This window comes from Diabrotica undecimpunctata, chromosome 4 (assembly GCF_040954645.1).
Source record: "Diabrotica undecimpunctata isolate CICGRU chromosome 4, icDiaUnde3, whole genome shotgun sequence".
Taxonomy (NCBI): Eukaryota; Metazoa; Arthropoda; class Insecta; order Coleoptera; family Chrysomelidae; genus Diabrotica; species Diabrotica undecimpunctata.
The window spans coordinates 59,189,462-59,208,328 of record NC_092806.1 but is presented as its reverse complement, the minus strand read 5'-3'; the positions used below and the strand labels follow the sequence as shown (position 1 = coordinate 59,208,328).

General features: G+C 33.5%; 1 protein-coding gene across 3 annotated transcripts in view; it reads right to left on the bottom strand.

The window, feature by feature from the left end:
• Positions 1–242: 242 nt before the first annotated feature.
• Positions 243–18,867, bottom strand: part of Iru (E3 ubiquitin-protein ligase Iruka) — a 56,105-nt gene continuing 37,480 nt past the window's right edge. For 2 of the 3 annotated variants that reach the window (XM_072529555.1, XM_072529554.1), the window contains exons 5-6: positions 13,289–13,570; positions 243–1,328 (exon numbers count right to left, since the gene is read on the bottom strand). In XM_072529555.1, coding sequence (XP_072385656.1) covers positions 1,183–1,328; positions 13,289–13,570 — 428 coding nt within the window. In that variant the 3' untranslated portion in view covers positions 243–1,182. Of the gene's footprint in view, positions 1,329–11,375; positions 11,427–13,288; positions 13,571–18,867 lie in introns of all 3 variants that reach the window. The other variant, XM_072529556.1, reaches the window with a different exon arrangement.

Sequence of the window (18,867 nt, the reverse complement as noted above, 5' to 3'; positions counted from 1 at the left end):
TCATTGGAAGAATACCATGGATTAATGCTGAAGCTTATTGTTTTGTAGTTAACGGAAGAGACTAATTTAAAATATATTGGCCCTTTTTTTAAAACTCCAGATTTAAAAAAACAGCAACTTTGGTTTATATTGTCGATTTGGCTAGAAATTAAATATTTTTATAGTAAAATCATGTAATAAATACAATATTATTTTAAATGACTACTTCGCTACATTCGCTTTTTAAATAAAAACTCACCAAGGAAGAAAATAAATATATTGGTTTTATTCTCATTTATTAGCAAAACGACGTCGGTATTACTTGACAAAATCGTTATCCATTGCTCGCCAATCTCGTCAGAGAGTGCCTTACCAGATCAATCGGTGAACACCAAAAATTGGTAAAATCTAATTTTAATGACAAATGTTATGGTCAAAATATAGGCAATGAAATTTTCAAAATATTAATCGAATAAAAATTTATTTGTAAATTGTGTCATTTCATAACGGTTTCAAAAAAATCCAGGACTAAGTATTTAAATTTTTGTTTTTAATGGAATTAATTTAGTAACAAATATCCCTTTTTGAAAATCTGATATTTTTTTCTGTTTTAACATTTTTAAAAATATTTTCGAAGTATTCTGTAGTATATACAAAGCATGTTTAAAATTTTTAATATATTTATTTATACAGTATTTGCAGTGTTTTAATAATACATTCGATCATTTTTCTATAATTAGTTTGAACATTATTCCTTCTTATTCACTTAAGTCGATTTTAAACAGATCATGATATCCGCAGTTTTAAAAATTATAATGATGATAAAAAGCAGAGAAAAACGTTTAAAACTCAAACATATTATCTGAATTTTATTTCCAAACAGAACCAATATCGATTCTAATGGTTATTATTGGATCAAAAAGACAATACACATCACGTAGAGTTAACTTCCGTCATATTTTGATCATAACATTAAAAAATAAAATTGCAATTAAGAAAGATAAAAGTAGCATACTAAAGGAAACAACTTGTAGTTTTTATTTATTGTTTTTTGACAAGTTTATCAGTTCTTGCTAACAATTCATAATTCAGTGTCCACCGTTTGATCTCAAAGTATATGTTATACATAATTTTATAAAGCAAGCACTTTTCTATATTACTGAATTTCACTTTTGTTTTAAATATCAATAAACTATGTTACGGTTACATGGTGGAATCACTATGTGATCTCGACCTGGTTCTAGCGCCAGAGCTTTCGAAAGAACTTGAACTAGAGTTGCTAGAATTGCTTGAGGAATTGCTAGATTGGGAATTGAATAGGCTGCGTAGGACGTTGTACGGAGTATTAGCTGAAAATAATTAAAAAAAAACTAATAAATATTTACTGCAATTTAAAACAAAAACGTTAAATTAAAATTTTTCTTTTATTCATGTTAAATCAACGTAATTACCCAACATTAAGAGTCATCGTTTATGAAAATGAAAAGTTTTTAAACTAGTATAAAAAAATGATTCTAATAATAATAATCGTATGTCATTTTTGCCGGGAAGATCCTTTCGGACAAACTATGGCGAGAAAAAACATGATATATTCAATATGCACAGGAAGATCAAAGAAGTGGCAGGAATATATAGAACAACAATGCCCACTGCACTATTTGATAAAGATGAAAACATACTATTCAATACGCAAGAAAAACTGGACAGATGGCAGGAATATATAGCAGAACTGTTCAGTGACAACCAACACATTGAAGTATATGACAACGTCGAGAATGGACCAACAATAACAAAATCAGAAGTAAGATCTGCTATAAGTCGTCTAAAAAACAACAAAGCGCCAGGACCTGATGGAATATATGCTGAGGTATTGAAATTGATAGAAGATAATCAACTTGACATTATGACAGAATTATTTAACCGTATATATGAAACAGGAACTTTACCAAAAGATTGGTACATGTCCATATTTATACCACTGCCAAGAAAAAAGCAAATACTAAGAAATGAAGAACACCGAATCATTAGCCTCATGAACCACTCACTCAAAATATTCTTAAACATCATCCATGCTCGCATATACAAGAAATTGGAGGAGGGTATTGCTGATGTACAATTTGGATTTCGCAGCGGTCTTGTCACAAGAGAAGCACTTTTTAGTATACAAGTATTGATACAACGAGCAAGAGATGTTAATACATATGTTCTTGCCTGTTTCATTGACTTCGAAAAGGCATTTGACCAAGTACAGCATGAAAGGCTTATTTAAACTTTACGAATCGCAAACATCGATGACAAGGATATAATAATAATAGCCAATCTCTATAGGAAACAAGTAGCCAAGATTCGAGTAGACAATCAATTATCCGATGAAGTCCCAATACAAAGAGGAGTACGACAAGGTCGCATACTCTCGCCTTTGCTGTTTAATGCGTACTCTAAACATCTATTTCAAGAAGCTTTGGGAGAAACGACTGATGGCGTGATTGTTAACGGTGAAGTAATAAATAATCTAAGATATGCAGACGACACTTTCCTTGTTGCGGATAGTGCTGAAGGATTACAAAGACTGATAGATCAAGTAGTTAACATCGGTAGAAAATATGAAATGAAACTTAATAATAAGAAGACGAAAATTATGATCATAAGCAAAAACCAAGATACAGATGCAAAGTTTATGGCAGACAATGAGTTATTGGATAGAACAGAAAAAATAACATACCTAGAATGCAACATCACAGACAACTGGGATCACTCATAGGAGATTAAATGTAGGATCGAAAAAGCAAGGAGTGCCTTCCAACAGATGAAGGAAGTTCTCTGCAATTTAACCTTGAACTTACATCTCCGACTCAAAATCCTTAATTGTTATGTGTTTTCTGTTCTTATGTATGGAGCAGAGGCATGGACACTCACTGATGCGTCTTGCAGACGGTTGCAGTCTTTCGAGATGTGGTGCTATCGTCGCATGCTCAGAATATCATATGTACATCATATAACTAACGACGCAGTAATGCAACGTTTACAAAAAGAACCTGAAGTCTGGAAATCAATTAAAGAAAGAAAGTTAGCATACTTCGGACATATAGTGAGAAATGAAAATAAATACAGAATCCTACTATTGATATTAGAAGGGAAAATAGAAGGAAATAGAGGACCAGGACGCCGCCGAATATCCTGGCTGAAGAATCTGAGACAGTGGACAGGTATGACCACCATAGACCTATTTCGAACAGCTGCTAATAAAATACGATGGGCCATTGTGGTAGCCAACATCCATAGAGGATAGGCACTAGCAGAAGAAGAAGAATGGCGATAATTGCATCTTTTCAACATTAATTTCCTAGCTGAGCGCTTTCGGCTTACAAAGCCATCTTCAGAGCTATGGTCGTTTTTAAAAGTATCACTACTAGGAATGATCTCATTTGGTATTTCTTCTTCTTCTTGCAGTACCGTCTCCTATCGGAGGTTGGCTACCATCACAGCAATCTTCACTTTGTTGGCTGCAGCTCTGAACAACTGTATTGAACTGCACCCATTTACCATCATTTGGTACAAAAATACAGAAATTTTCATTTAAGCTGAATCTATGTTAAAATATTTCATTGACAAAACACAAAAACAGACTGTACACTGGACTCAACAAAAACACATTAAAAAATTTGGTTATGATACATGTGTCAGAACCCGACTATTTTTTGGAGTTAAAGCTGCTGGATGAAATAATAAAAAAAAGTAAGAACTAAAAAAGGATACCAAATGGGAGAAAAACAACTTAAAATAATCAGGTTTCAATACGGTTTCATCTAAGCTTTTAAGCAGAGTAGACGTATTTTATAGCTGTGTATTGATGACAATATATTATATTTAGTAATGTTTGTTAGAAAGAAAATTAATGATCTGGATGGAACAATTATGGATATTCCTGGTGAGTCCATTCCAATTAAAGACAATTATAATAAAGATAATATTTTTAGTTCTGAGAAAAAACATGATAAAAACATTCTTTATCACTTAAGCGATACCGGTCCGTTTATTATTTACGTCAAAATCTACTGATAGAAATATTGGTAAATTATATCCGATTAGAGTTGGTCATTAGTTACATTTAAATAATTTCAAAAGTAGCATTGCTGAAATTAAATATATTGGTAGAAACAAAATTAAGGTAGTTTTAAATAATGCTTTATCTGCTAATAATATTGTACTTAGCTACTTAGAAGCCAACAATTTAATTGCCTGTGTCCCACAGTTTTTTGTGGAACGCCGTGGTTTAATTAGATCAGTTGATACAGTGTTTAGCGAAAAGCGCTATTAGAAAAACTTAAATGTGAGGATCCAGATAGTAATATTAAAGAACTGAAACGACTAAAGCGTAGAGTCATTACAGAAACAAATGAAACTAAACTAGTAAATAGACAACTTGTATGTATAAAATTCATCGGATTATCTTTATCAAAGGAAGTCATAATCAATAGTTGTATTTTTTCGGAGAGACCGTACATATATCTTGTTATACAGTGTCAGAAATGCTTAAGGTATAGACTGTGTAAAAACTGTGGTTGAAATCATATTAATAGGGATTGCTCTATGGTAACCAAATGTTTATACTGCGCTCAGCAGCACTCGGCACTATTAAGAGAATGCTCAGAATACATTAAACAGCGTAAAATGAAGGAAATCATGGCAACAAAAAATATCTTGTTTCAGGAAGCTGAAGAAGTCTATAATAATCCAAATTATTACGTCTTTCTATTGTATTGTCAAAGTGATTCAAGTTTTGGCCATTTATGTTAATACCCCGTTTTTTCCATTGTAATTTCCTCATAACGTCTTCCAAAGCTTGATTGAATAGTTTGGGTGATATAGTGTTACCCTATATGACTCCTCGCCGTATCTTAATGGGCTCCGTTTGTTCAACTATTTTGATGGATGTTGCTGCTTGATCATATATATATATATATATATATATATATATATATATATATATATATATATATATATATATATATATATTGGAAATTAAGTCCGTATATCTATAGTCTATTCTCCTATTTTGTAAAGACTTCTTTACTGCCCAATATTCCACCTTATCGAATGCTTTTTCAAAGTCTAAAAATGCCATATACATTGGGATTTGATATTCGTTGGACTTTTCAATTAATATTTTTATCGTAAGCAGATGGTCGCTTGTACTGAATCCTTTTCTAAAACCGGCTTGCTCTATTGACTGGTAATTATCTAACTTAGTTGTTAATCTGTGTGTTTGGTTTAGTTAAGAGTTTGTACATTACATTCAGTAGCGTTATGGGCCTATAGTTTTTCAGATCTTTTCTATCGCCTTTCTTAAATAGTAATAGTGTTATTGCCTCCTTCCATGTGGTGGGTATTTGTTTTGTGCCACTGTAGTTTTCCCCCCATTTTTTAGCATTTCCACAGTTCTTCCATCTTTCACAGATTTGTTTTTCATCATTTCTTTGAGTGCCTTTTTTATTTCATTTTTACTGATTTCTGGCTGTAGATCAGAGTTAACGTTCTTTCTTTTCAGTTGTAACTGATTACGGATTTCATGGGTTGGTTTTTGTTCTGTTTTATAGAGATTTGTATAATGTTCGTGCGTTATCTGTAAAATTTCTTTTATATTTTTGGTCTCCACTCCTTCTTTGTTCTTTATGCTATTAATTTGTATGTTTCCCAGGTTCTGCTTTAAGCACTTCATGTTTCTATTTTTTTCAATTGTTTTCTTTATCTTTTCTTCCTGTACTCTCCGTTTACACTCCTTGATATTTTTTCTAATAGTTTTGTTTATTTCTTTGTATTCCATTTTATTTCTGTCCCCTTTTTCTAGTAATGTTCTTCTTGTGTTCATAAGAATCTTTGTTTCCTGGGATATGAAACTTTCTTTTTTGTTGTCTGTGATACTTCTTTATCCACTTTCATTAGAGTTTCAGTAAATATCATGTTTATTTCATCGATATGTTTGTGTTCTATATCTTCCTTGGTCGGCAATATTTCCTTTATTCTCTTTTCGTACGTCCGTTTTTTCTTGTTTTAGTTTTTCCATGTCTAATTTCTGATTATTTTCCATTTTCTTTTTTGTTTCAACTCTACTAGCAATGATCAGCTTGGCTCGGACTAGTTTATGGTCGCTACAAGTTGAGAAGCGATTTAGGGCTCTTACGTCTTTAACCATGGATTTTTGCGTTGAAAGAATATAACCAATTTCGTTTATAGTTTCACCATTGGGACTAATCCATATCCATTTTCTTTGGGTTTTTTTCTTAAAGAATGTATCCATTGCATATAGTTGCTTCTCCTCCAAGTAATTCATGTCTTCTTCTTTATGTAATTGTTCTCCTATTTTGGCATTGAAGCCCCCGATTATTAGCGTTAATTTTGATTTCTTTCCTTCCATAGCTGTTGTTATGTCTTCGTAGATATGTTCAATATCTTTATCGCTGTAGGTACTTGTTGGAGCGTACACCTGTATGATTTTTAAGGACGTTCTTTTTAATTTAAGCGTCGTGTATGCTACTCTATTTGACATGCCCTTGGTAGATTGTAAGTGTTTAACTACTTTTTTATTTATTATAAATCCTACTCCATTGTTGGTGTTTTCTTCATTACCTTTATTTTAGCTGTATTTTTTGTTCTCCTTTTCTTCTTACTTCGGATATGCCGATAATACCCCACTGTATTTTAGTCAGTTCTTCCTCTAGTTCGTGGATTTTAGTGTCTTCGTTCATGGACCTGATGTTATACGTTCCTACATTTATTTTTGTCGAATATTTGCCTCGCCCAGAATCCTTGAGGCGGACCGGTTTCCCGGTGTAGGATTCCAAGTTAGTAACTCTACCCACCTGGGGTCTTGTTCCGTTTGTTTCATAATTCGACATGTTTTCTGAAGAGGGTTTTTTGGCATTAAAACACCTCGCTTGCCAGACGGGTTGGTGGTTCTGTATCAGCCGCCCACTCTGGATCAGACGCTGTTCGTAGCCGTCCACTCTGGTCCACGCCGGGTATTTCATTTTTCCGGTACCACCCACATCTGGGAGGCATTCCCCTATACGCTTTCCCGGGGACGCGCCCTATGGGGGACTGTACCCCACACGGGATAGTCCCCCAGTTTTCATCCACTACCTTCTAGAAATATCAATTTACCTTCAGTAAGCAGTCTAAACCGAGAAATGTGAAAAGAAATTCCACATCAAGTAACACCTCTGAATCACTAAAAAAAAAGAAAACTGAATGAGAGCGATAATATTAATAATGAAAGAGTTGGGAAAAATACGGCCAGTTCGTCGATCTTATCAAATCCTTATAGGGATGAGTTCATGATGCATAAAGAAAAAATAGTTGAAGGCATTTCTAATATAGTATTCAGCTTTCCCTCAGATGTTTGAAATTATAAGGACAGTTTACACAATGATAAAAATTTAATAAAAAGCACATTTCTAATTTATTAGAACATTTATCCACATCCAATGGCTCATAATAGTTCAAATAATTTAAATTTAATGCAATGGAATAGTCGTTCTACTGTATCTAATGGCAGATTAATTAATATTATTTCGTTATATAAAGCTGAGAAGAAGGTAAGCACCCAGGAATGGGAACGGCATTTTAATTGGTGTTCCTCACTTGAAGGAGAGACGATACTGGAAGGCGAATTTAATGCCCATCATGCGGAGTAGGGTTCTCTAAAGAATGATACTGATGGCAATAGGATAATTAATGCGCTAGCTGATATGAATTTAATAATTCTAAATGATAGTTCCGCAACCAGAATTACTCCTCCAAACCCCACAAAATCAGCTGTAGACTTAACGTTAGTAACTTCTGGGTTAACTACAGTAGCTCGTTGGCAAACATTGGATAGAACTCATGGATCTTATCATTATATTATTTCCATTAAATTAAATACTGATGTACCTTCTATCACTGTCTATCCAATAAGGAACTGGAGTTTAGAGAAGTCCAACTGGGAATTACTCCAGAACATTCTTGAAGTGGAACTAAAGAATGTTGTATACTATGATAACTGTTATCAAATGGCACTTACTCTAAATAGAGCAATCAATACAAGCGGCGAAGCTTCTATCCTTGAAAACGTACCCTTCATTCCTAAAGATAGACAAAAATCGATTTGGTGGGATGATGAATGTCACACAGTTGCAGCTTAAGAAGAATGGTTTAAATTGTACAAAACCTCATCCACTCTGAATAACTTTCTCGAAGGTAAATTTATCTACATAAGATTACTGGTGAAGGCAGATAACCATAATGCCACTGAAATAAATCAGAAGAATATTATCATAAAACAAATGATATTGTGGACTGACTTCACTAAGGAGGTCAAAATGTCTCTTCAGTAGAAATACAGAAGTTAAAATATATAAAACTAAAAGTAATATATGCAGTAGAAATGCGGACAATGAAATTAAAATGATAGGGAAATAGTAGAATGCTTTGAAGAAAAGTTATTAATTACATTTACGATACTGAGTGGGATAAACGATGATGAATGGATGAAGATTTACCTTTGAATTTTACCAAATATGCAGAGAACGCTAACATTGTACAAAACATCAAACTGAGTCTAAGATGGCTAGGCCATGTAGAAACAGTTCCAACCAGAATAACACTGTTACGACGGCAACCACATTGTACAAAACATGAAACTGAGCCTAAGATGGCTAGGCCATGTAATGCGGTTGAAAGAAACAGTCCACAGTTCTGGCAGCTAGTGAAAGGAGAAAAAAAGGAAGGGCAAAAAATTATATCTAGATGACATCCAAGAAGACTTGCGAATAATCATTGCCACGTGGAGACAAGATGCTCTGAACAAAGAATTGTGGAGGGATGTTTTTGAGTAGCCCATTTGCCACAATCGACTGTAAAGAGTAGAAGTATTTTTCTAATTTTCTCGGAAACTAAAAAAAACTTCGGGTTTCATAATTTTCACCATCACTTTTAATGTTGAATCCGAATCGGTGATCAGTTTTCTGTATATGTGTTGTAGTTTTTGGCTGCACTAATCTTCCGATGGAGAGAGATCGTACAAAACTAAAGGATTGATTTTTTTATTTTTATTTCGATTCAATAGGATGTGATAGGTTATTAATAAAAAAATTAGGGACACAAACAAAACAATATGTACAGTAACCAAGCAGTCCAGAACAGTATAAAAAAATAATGGACAATATTAGTAACAACATTGAACAATGAAAAAGAAAGGAATTGAGAAATAATCAATCTAGAAATAATAAAACAACTTCTTCAGGTTCATTCTCCTATCGAAGGTTGGAAATCATCATCGCTATTTTAATTTTATTGGCCGCGCTTCTGAATAATTCTAATGAGCTGCAACCGAACCACTCTCTCAAATTTCTTAGCCAGGATATTTTGCGTTGTCCTTGGTTTCTCTTCCCTTGTATCTTCCCATTATATGACCCAGATATTGAATATTTCTAATTTTAACAGTTTTTATGACTTCACATTCTTTCTTCATTCTTTGTAACACCTCTATATTAGTTACTTTTTCAGTCCACGATATTCTGTGGATTCTCCTGTAGCACCACATCTCAAAGGAGTTTAATTTTTTGATTTCAGACTGTTTTATTGTCCACGCTGCCATGCCGTATAGTAAAGTAGAAAAAACGTAACAACGTAGCATTCTTGTGCGGATCTCTAGATTAAGGTTACGGTTGCAAAGTAAGTTTTTCAATTTTATGAACGTGTTTCTTGCCAGAAGCAAGAAATAAAACAACAAAATTGCTAAATGTTTGGTTACCTAATCTTAAACAAAGCTTCCATAACCCTTCGGGATAACTATGAGATTACAGCTTGAATGATAATGATTGTAAAATCATCAGAGCAAAAGCAAACATGCAATAAATATAGAGGCAAAAAAATAAATCTGATTATAAAAGTGAAGTCACACTATTTATGAGATTTATCAGACATCTACTGTCTCATTTTTTTTGGCTATTGGGTTTTTAATTGGCAGTTAGAGAACAGAATGATCTATATTGACTAATACATACCTATAAAGTGAAAGGCAATGTAAAATTCACTAAAATAACTCAAATCATTTATTGTAGTTATTTAAAGTTAAAAGGAAAAAGACAGTTAAGATTTGATTTCACGTATAGTGCGTCTGTGTATCCGCTTATACGTATTTCGCCCTAAAAGGGCTCTTCAGAACGGCTATTCACAGTCGCTCTGAACGTGAAAATAATTTTTTTCTGTCTTAGGAAGCAACTCTAACATGGCTTCGTATGGACGCAGATAGCGACATCTGATATTAAAATCCGTAAACTAATTTTCGAAACCAAATTCAGATTTTTACTTTAATCTGTGCCTTCTAAGAATTAAAAGGCAAAACAGACGTTGATAAAGATCTTATTAGAGACATAGGGAATCTAAAAACTGCATTACACAACATATCTCCTCAACTAGCGACATCGGACGCACTATACGTGAAATCAAATCTTAACTGTCTTTTTCCCTTTATTCCGATATACTCTGAGTCCCTCTTTGTCAACCATTTTCCATCCACTCCTGAATGTAGGTCTCTCCCAATTGCTTCCATCTTTATCTGTCTTGAGCCAATCTAATCCACTGTTTGCCTGCCACTGCTCTTATGTCATCTACCCATCTTTTTTGAGGTCTTCCCATGCTTCTTGTTTTCGTCCTTGGTCTCCATTCTAGAATTCTCCGTGTCCACCTGTTGTCATTATATCGGGCTAGGTGACCTGCCCAGCGCCATTTCATTTTTGTAATTTCTTCCACAATATCCCTAATCTTCGTTCTACGTCTTATTTCGGTGTTTCTAATCTTGTCTCTCAGTGATATTCCAAGCATGATTCGTTCCATTGCTCTTTGCGTTGTTTCTATTTTTTTAGCAGATTTTTTGGTAAGCGCTACTGTCTCCAAGCCGTAGGTACAAACTGGTAGTATGCATGTGTTATACACCTTTTTCTTTAAGTTTACAGGAATGGAGGTGTTTATCAAGATATATGCTATAAGTTTGCCGAAAGCGCCCCATGCCAGTTGTGATCTTCTTTTAATTTCAGCATCTTGATTTGCTGATCTGTACGAGTACTAGAAACCAATTCGCTAAGGATTTTTGCTTAGTTGAGGAAATATGTTGTGGAATGCAATTTTTAGATTCCCCATGTCTCTAAAAACATCTTTATCAACGTCTTTTTTGCCTTGCAATTCTTAGAAGGCACAGATTAAAGCAAAAATATGAATTTGGTTTCGAAAATAAATTAGACTACGGATTTTATTTACAGTTATTTAAACTTGGATCAATTAGAAAAAAAAACATTAATATTCGACAATTAGTTTTTGCACACAAAACCACAAAACAACAACCAAATAGTATTTACCTTGCCTAACTGAGCCTGAGAATGAAGTTTTTGGCTATTATTGTTCTGAAACTATAATATAAAGTTGTAAGTTTTAGACTCATTTTGTATTTTAAAATTCAATGTTAAAATAAGGCAGATTGAGGTGGTTTGATGACAATGTATTGGAAACTAATAAGAGCGAATGAGTATGAGCCGAATGAAGAGTTTGAAAATAAGGTTAAATTCTCAACAAAATCTTACCGATGAAAAACTTTAAGTTGAATAGCCGTGTGCAAAGATAAGAGATAAGTGCAACGAATTTGTATTAAATTTAGTTTAAACTGAAAACAAGTTATGATAAAACTATTCAAATATTGCAGGCTACCTTTGGGAGAAACGTCTGTACAAAACACAGATAAAATAATGGTGCAATTTAAATGAAAATCTTCGTTTGACTGTGAGCAAACTAAAAAGTGATCTTGAAATTCCGAAAACTGATTCTAATCAAGAATTTGGGACTGACTAGCGTATCGGCCAAATGCATTCCAAAAGTGCTCACGGCAGAACAAAACAAGATTGGCTTACAAGTCGCTCTAGACACAGAAACGGATCCTAATGATGGTTATATACTTAAAACAACATTATCGGTAACGGGACGTGGGTTCAAAGTTATCGTTTTTTTTATCAATCATGAAGATGTTTTGAATCACGAAAACGCTCCAAGGGGTCAGACAATCAACAAAAAATTATGTGCAAATTTCAAAAAGATTGCGTGAAGCAGAGAGCAAGAAATAGCCCCAATTTTGGGCATTGGTTTGTTCATCACTATAATGCACCGAAACATTCATTATTCATCGAACTTCTAGCAACAATTTTTAGTAAATAATGAGGCTACACAACTCCGTCAGTCTTCATAAGTCCCGACATAACACTCTGCGACTTTTTCGTATTTACAACACTGAATGGTTAAAGGAAAACGTTAGGGGACTGCCACTTCATGAACCGCTGCCATGATCGTTGCCGTCCTTCCAAGGCTAACGGTACCAAATGAAAGCCCGCACACACATCGATCCTTGTCGACAGACCAGAGGACCAGTTGCGTTTTTTTGGACACTGCTCAACGTACGTAGCTCCGTGTTGCTACATAGTTATGTGTTATTCATTTTGATTTTGTGTACTCCGCCTAACAAACCTATATATAATAGACGAGTCTTCTACAGCTGGCGCCGTTTCTCGCATCCTAATTTCCAGCGTTTTCTGTCGAAGCAATCTTCAGTTTTTAAATCTCTGGCGGTCAATACATCTTCGACATCTTCTCTTCATGACTGTCTTGATCCACCTTGTTTTCTTCTAGTGGGTGGAGTCCATTAATTTCCAGGAATTTTTCTGCAGGTGTCCTACCAGTTTAGTCTTTTGGCTTCGAGAGTATCTATTATGTCTAGGGCAATTTCCATTTCTCTCCTAATGTCTACTTTCCTCACCCTATCAAGTTTAGTGTGCCGGCAACATCGTCTCCAATAATCCATTTCCATTTCCTTAATTTTTTACACCTATAATAGATCTATTTATAGGTCTAGTTTTAGTGAAATTTTTAAATAACCTTTTAAGAGTTTATAAAGTTAAATCACATTTCTATCGTATTGTAAATATCAAAAGGGCAATGAAAATGTTTGATTATATCTCTTTTTTAGCACTAATGTGCTAACTCTAAATTGTGCAGCCAAAATGGAATTGTTTTGTGTTGACCATACTTTATAAAGCTGGTGGCACCAAAATCAAACATCTTTGAATTTTTTACATCCACGATTACAGAGTTTAGTACAATAGTTACCCATTGTTTGCGTAACTATTGTACGCAAAAAGCCTACAACACTCGCTAAAATTCTTACATTAGGATTATTGTAATGAAAAATCGATTTTTTAATTATACATAAAAAAGTCAAAAAACTTACCTCCATTACTTGAAGTACCTCCAGAATCTTGGTTATTGTCGCTATTTGTTTGTTCATCACTTCCTAAATTCTGTCTACAAATTGGACAGGTGCCGTGCAATTCTAACCATGGTCGGATACAAGGTTCATGATAAATATGCAGACATGGCAATTGACGAACGTTTTCTCGTAACTGGAAATCCTCCCAACACACCGAACATTGCAGCTTCGCAGTTACTTGTTCTTCCGTCACTTCTACTACGGGGAGGGCATCTATTATTTCTTTTGACACCGGGGGAGGACCTAAAAAAATTATAAATGAAAAAATTGCTGTGATTTTTTTTTTCAGCAAAAATGATTTTTCTGGCGTTCAAAAGCAAATATGTTGAATGATCCAAAATAGAGAAAAGAAAATATTCTCAAATAAAGGATTATCTTACTGAGTGCAGCATTAAAACTGACAAGAGAGATTATAGCATAAAATCAATAGTCTTATATTCGTAAAAGGCAAACAAAAGTTACCACCAGGCAGGTACTAAGGAATGTAGCCTTTGTCAAATAACTCAAAAAACAATTAAAAAATCTTCTTCGTTTATATAAGCAATTGTGCTTGTTCTTTGGCGGGTGGAAGATTGTCACTCTATCTCTTGCGCGATCGGCCGAAACTTCTACCACTTAGTGATTTGTCCCTTGCTATTTTAACGACACTTGTGTCCGCCATTCTACTGATGTGGTTGCTCCATTTTTTTTCCATTTTGTGTTTCCGATAATTCTTCAGAGTAATCGCATTTCTGCTGTTTCCAGCACTCTCTGTGTTTTGGCTGTATCGTGTCTTGTTCCTGATACGTACGTCATTATTGATCTTATACTAGTCTTATAGATTCTTGATTTAATCTCACAGTTAATTTGTCGGTTACCCATATAGTGTTACTAAGGCATCCTGCTAATCTATTTGCTCTTTATACTCTCTTTCTTTTTTTATAACGTATCCATAGCTGGACAGTGTAATCCCTAAGTACTTTTTGCCAATTACTTGTTCAATGCTAACTCCATCGACTTCTAATTTACATCTTATTGGTTCTCTACTGATTTTTATTGTTCTAATTTTCTGAGTTGAAATCGTCATGTTAAATTCTTTTGTTCTTGTATTAAATCTGTAAACTAGTCTTTAAAGGCTATCTTCATTTTGGGCTACCAATATTGCATCGTCTGTGTAACAGAGAATTTTAATGTCATTGTTTCCCATTCTGTATACTCTTCTTTATTGACGCTCTTTATACATTGATCTATGTTAGATTGCATAGTTTAGGGATAGTGAATCCCCCTGTCTTATTCGATTGCCTGTATCTGTAGGTTTCATAATTTGTCCATTCTGACTTCCATCTTATTGTTTTGATAAATGTTTTCAATTGTTTTTATAATATTCAGCGGGATCTCTATTATACAAGAGATGCATTACATCTTTAAATCTTACTCTATCAAATGGCTTCTTCAAGTCGATCAAACGTAGGAATGCGCTATATTCAAGAAAGGTATAATACCTATCATGACACAATGATAGAAACTTAAGAAATCAAAATACAACAGAAATGAAGATAAATCGTAATAGATAAAAAGATACTCCTAGTCAGAGAGAAGCAAAAGCATAATACATACACACAAGGTCAAGAATAACAATAACTGTATTAAAAAGAAGAAAAAACGAGTAAAATGCAGCAATTAACTAAATGAAAGGACGAAGAACGGTGTACATGGTTCGAGATAAATCACCTATAGGATATCGAAGCGGGGTACATTTATTTTGTATTTGCAATTAAATGTTATAATAGTGGATGTAGTATGTAGACGGTATACATTTATTGTATATACATATATTTTAAATTATTTTCATAATTTATATAAGTATGAAAAGATTGAATATCTTAGGATTTGCTGAATGTATAATCACCTAGGAACTCTCTAGCGTGTACTCACAGTTCCATATATACCCACATTTGATATAGTATTTTTTTTATAAATAAATAACTAGCGCTTTATGTAAAATCGATCTTCTTTCGATAAGTCAGTATCGCTATTTAGGTTTTTTTGTTATCTTTTTAAGTCAGATTGGAACTAAGTAGCTTAAATTGTCCCTATTTGGCTAAGTTCATTTATGTAGAATAGAGTTGTGTTTTTTCAGTTTTTATATTATAAAGTGATATGCTGTAATATTATCACAGCGAATATACTTAAGTACACTTTATTTGGTATTGAGAGGGATCAATTTTTTTAGTTTTTGGAAAACATGACAATAATGAATTTCCAATCAAAAGTTGACTTTTAAATTTGAATAATTAATTCAACTTTTAAATGATAGCCCAGACTTGCTAATTACAATTTGAAGCGAGAAAACAGATTTAAACAACGGATTCATTTTAACAGTGACAAGAAAGAATATTCTTAATTTCCATAATAACAATCATGAGTCGAACTCACTTCCATTAAGCATGTCGACTGCCTGACCGGTATCTGACATCTATCATATACCTCGTATCATATACCTCATACTTTTATATGAGAAAAACTATAATGGCCTTTTTTTTCTGTCTCTTCGTTGAAATGCTCCAAAAAAATAGTACTTATGGCACTTTTACGCAAGTTTGTAAACTATATTGAGCAGTTGCATTTGTTATTGCTTTTAAGCAATTTCAAATTTGTGAGTACAAAATACATATTGTACTAAAAGTAAATTTCATTGGTTAAGATTAATCAGCATTTACAAAATATAAATTATCAGCAAGTTGCTGATATCTGTCTTGGAAACATGTAACAAGAATAACCCAGTCTATAAAAGATAAAATGATCGAATTCACGGGAAAATTTATTACTCGTATTTTATGTTTAGGTCATAGGGGGGACATAGTTAATGAAAAGTACTTATCGACGTACCATCAGATTGGTCTTATTTTTTATAAACAAAGGTAGAAGTACAAAATATAGTTTATTTTTTTATTATAGTAAGAGCAATTTTAAACTTAATTTGAATTTTACAATTTCAAATCCATCAATAATTTGCCGAGATAATTGCAAAAAACCATTTTTTGCACTAAACGAGGAACGTCGACAGCTTTTGCAATAATGGCCGTAAATAACATGTAAAACCTTGATAATACGGCTATTATGCCATTACTAGACTTGGGCAAATATGCAAATTGCATATTTTGAATATTCTGCATAAAAAATCCAAAAACGACGAATTATGCATATTTTTACAAAAATGTGTGCATAAAGTGCATACACAAAGTTTGGAATATTGGAATATTTTATCTTTTTATGATTTTTATATATAAACTCTTCTAAATAGTTAAACATCATTTTGTTTCAATTCTCAACAATACTAAATACATCTCAAAACCAGATAAAACGATATGCAAAAAAATTATTTATTCTCTTGGAGTGAAAAACTTACACTGTACAACTTACATTTAAAAATAAATTAGTATAGAAAAAAATAATTTTTAATAAAACTAATAATAAGTATTTCCTCCATTGGCCTGTATGCATGCCTGTAGGCGATTTAGCATGCTACCGATTAACTGGTCGAGCTGGGCTTGCGGAATTCTCTCCCATTCTTCACGAGCAGCATCTTTTAGTTCTAGAAGTGTAATAGGGGGATTGTTTCGCTTCTTGATGCGTGTTTTGAGAATATCCCAAGCATGTTCAATAACGTTAATGTCGAGGAATTCGAGGGCCACTGTAATGTAGATATTCCTTCTTCTTCCAGAAAATTTTGTACTGCTGCTGTTCGATGAGGAGGTGCGTTGTCATGCATAAACACAAATTCATCACCTACTGCCCCTCGGAATAGACGTACGACAGGATTTAAAACTTCCTCAATGTACACAGCACCAGTGACTCTTCTCTCCAGATCCAGCAGTGGCGTCCGTGTACCACTCATAATAACACCCCAAACCATAATACTGCCACCTGGGACACGCGGTTGGGCTGTTTCTAGTCAGGCTTGCCGTCTGGGGCCCTCCAAACCAGTGTTCTTCGCGAATCAGATACCAATCCAATTTTTGACTTATCAGAGAACATCACGTTATTCCAGTTAGGACCATGATGCACCATTTCTCTAGCCCATTGCAACCTTACTATTTTGTGTTGGTAGGTTAGTTTAGGAACACGTAGCGGTCTTCTAAGATACAAATTTGCCGCATTTAGTCTGCGTGTTATTGTTTGCCGTGAAATATTCAGTCCTTGAAGCCTAGAAATTTCTCCGGATATACTACTTGTAGATTCCAGACGATTTCTACGATTTATCAATGTTATTTGCCGGTCTTGTGCTGCTGTTGTACATCGACTTCTACCACTTCTGGGACGATCCAGGCGTCATTTGTATCTTGGAATTTTTTTTAAATTTTCGATACAGCACTCTAAGTATCATCAACAATATTCGCGATATAACTTTGACTAAAGCCTTGTTGTAATAAAGCAATTACTCTAGATCTGTCAAAATGAGACATCACGTTTCTAGGCATATTTACGGCTCAATTCAAATTTAAACAAAGACTGAAATAATGTGTAAATACGCTAATCAGTTGAATGTGACCAAAATCATACAAAAACGATTCAAATTTTTTATCATTTTTATTTAAAAGCTCTAGAATGAATATCAACAACAGTTTTAAAACCACCATAGGCGTAGATATATTATTTGTACGTATTCCAAACTTTTGGACATGTGGGTATAACTTGACATGTTGGTGGTAACTATAGATATCCATGTAATAAATCAACAAATAGCTTGGAAATCCGTATATTTAATTGTTTTTCAATATCTTTAGATATCACAATTATTGGTATCGTAATTCATTTCGAAGCTTCATTTTAAAACTAGAGTAAATCGATGAAATACGGACAACTGAATAATTTGCATTTCCCGAAAAATCGGCAACCTTATATCATCATATTAAGAAAAAAATTAGCTTTAATTTGATATAAAAAACCTGCATATATGTTATGAGCAGCGTATTTTATTTAAAAAAATGAATGATGAAAATTCAAATTAACTGTCTCTTTACAACACAATAGGTTATCAATACAAAAATTGCTCCTACTATAATCAAAAAATGCTAAAGGTAAAAAACTACATTTTCGGCCTTTGGTCTTTGTAAAACAAAAATAGATGACTTAAAACGATCAGATACCTGTAATATTTTTTTAGATATTTTAATAGAATGACAGCTTAATTAACAAACGTTTGTGAACAGAAACGAAAATGTATGAAAAAGAATAGTAATCCAAAAGTAGCTTGTGTGTCGCTACAAATCTTTTAAGAACATACATGATACGTCAAGGCGTATTTCTTACCTGACTTTGAACCTTGTACTGATACACGAGTCACGACCCAGTTACTAACTCTTACAAATTGTTGTACTAGGATTTCGGCCTTTAGTGGTTTATGTAAAACGTTGTCCATGTTTTATTTTGCTTCGATAATTTCGAGACCTTCAAAAACAAGATAAGTACACTTCCTATATGTTCGTCTACCACAACGACAGTTTTCACTAATGAACATTTAAAGGAATACCTATATCAATATTAATTAGCATTGGTAA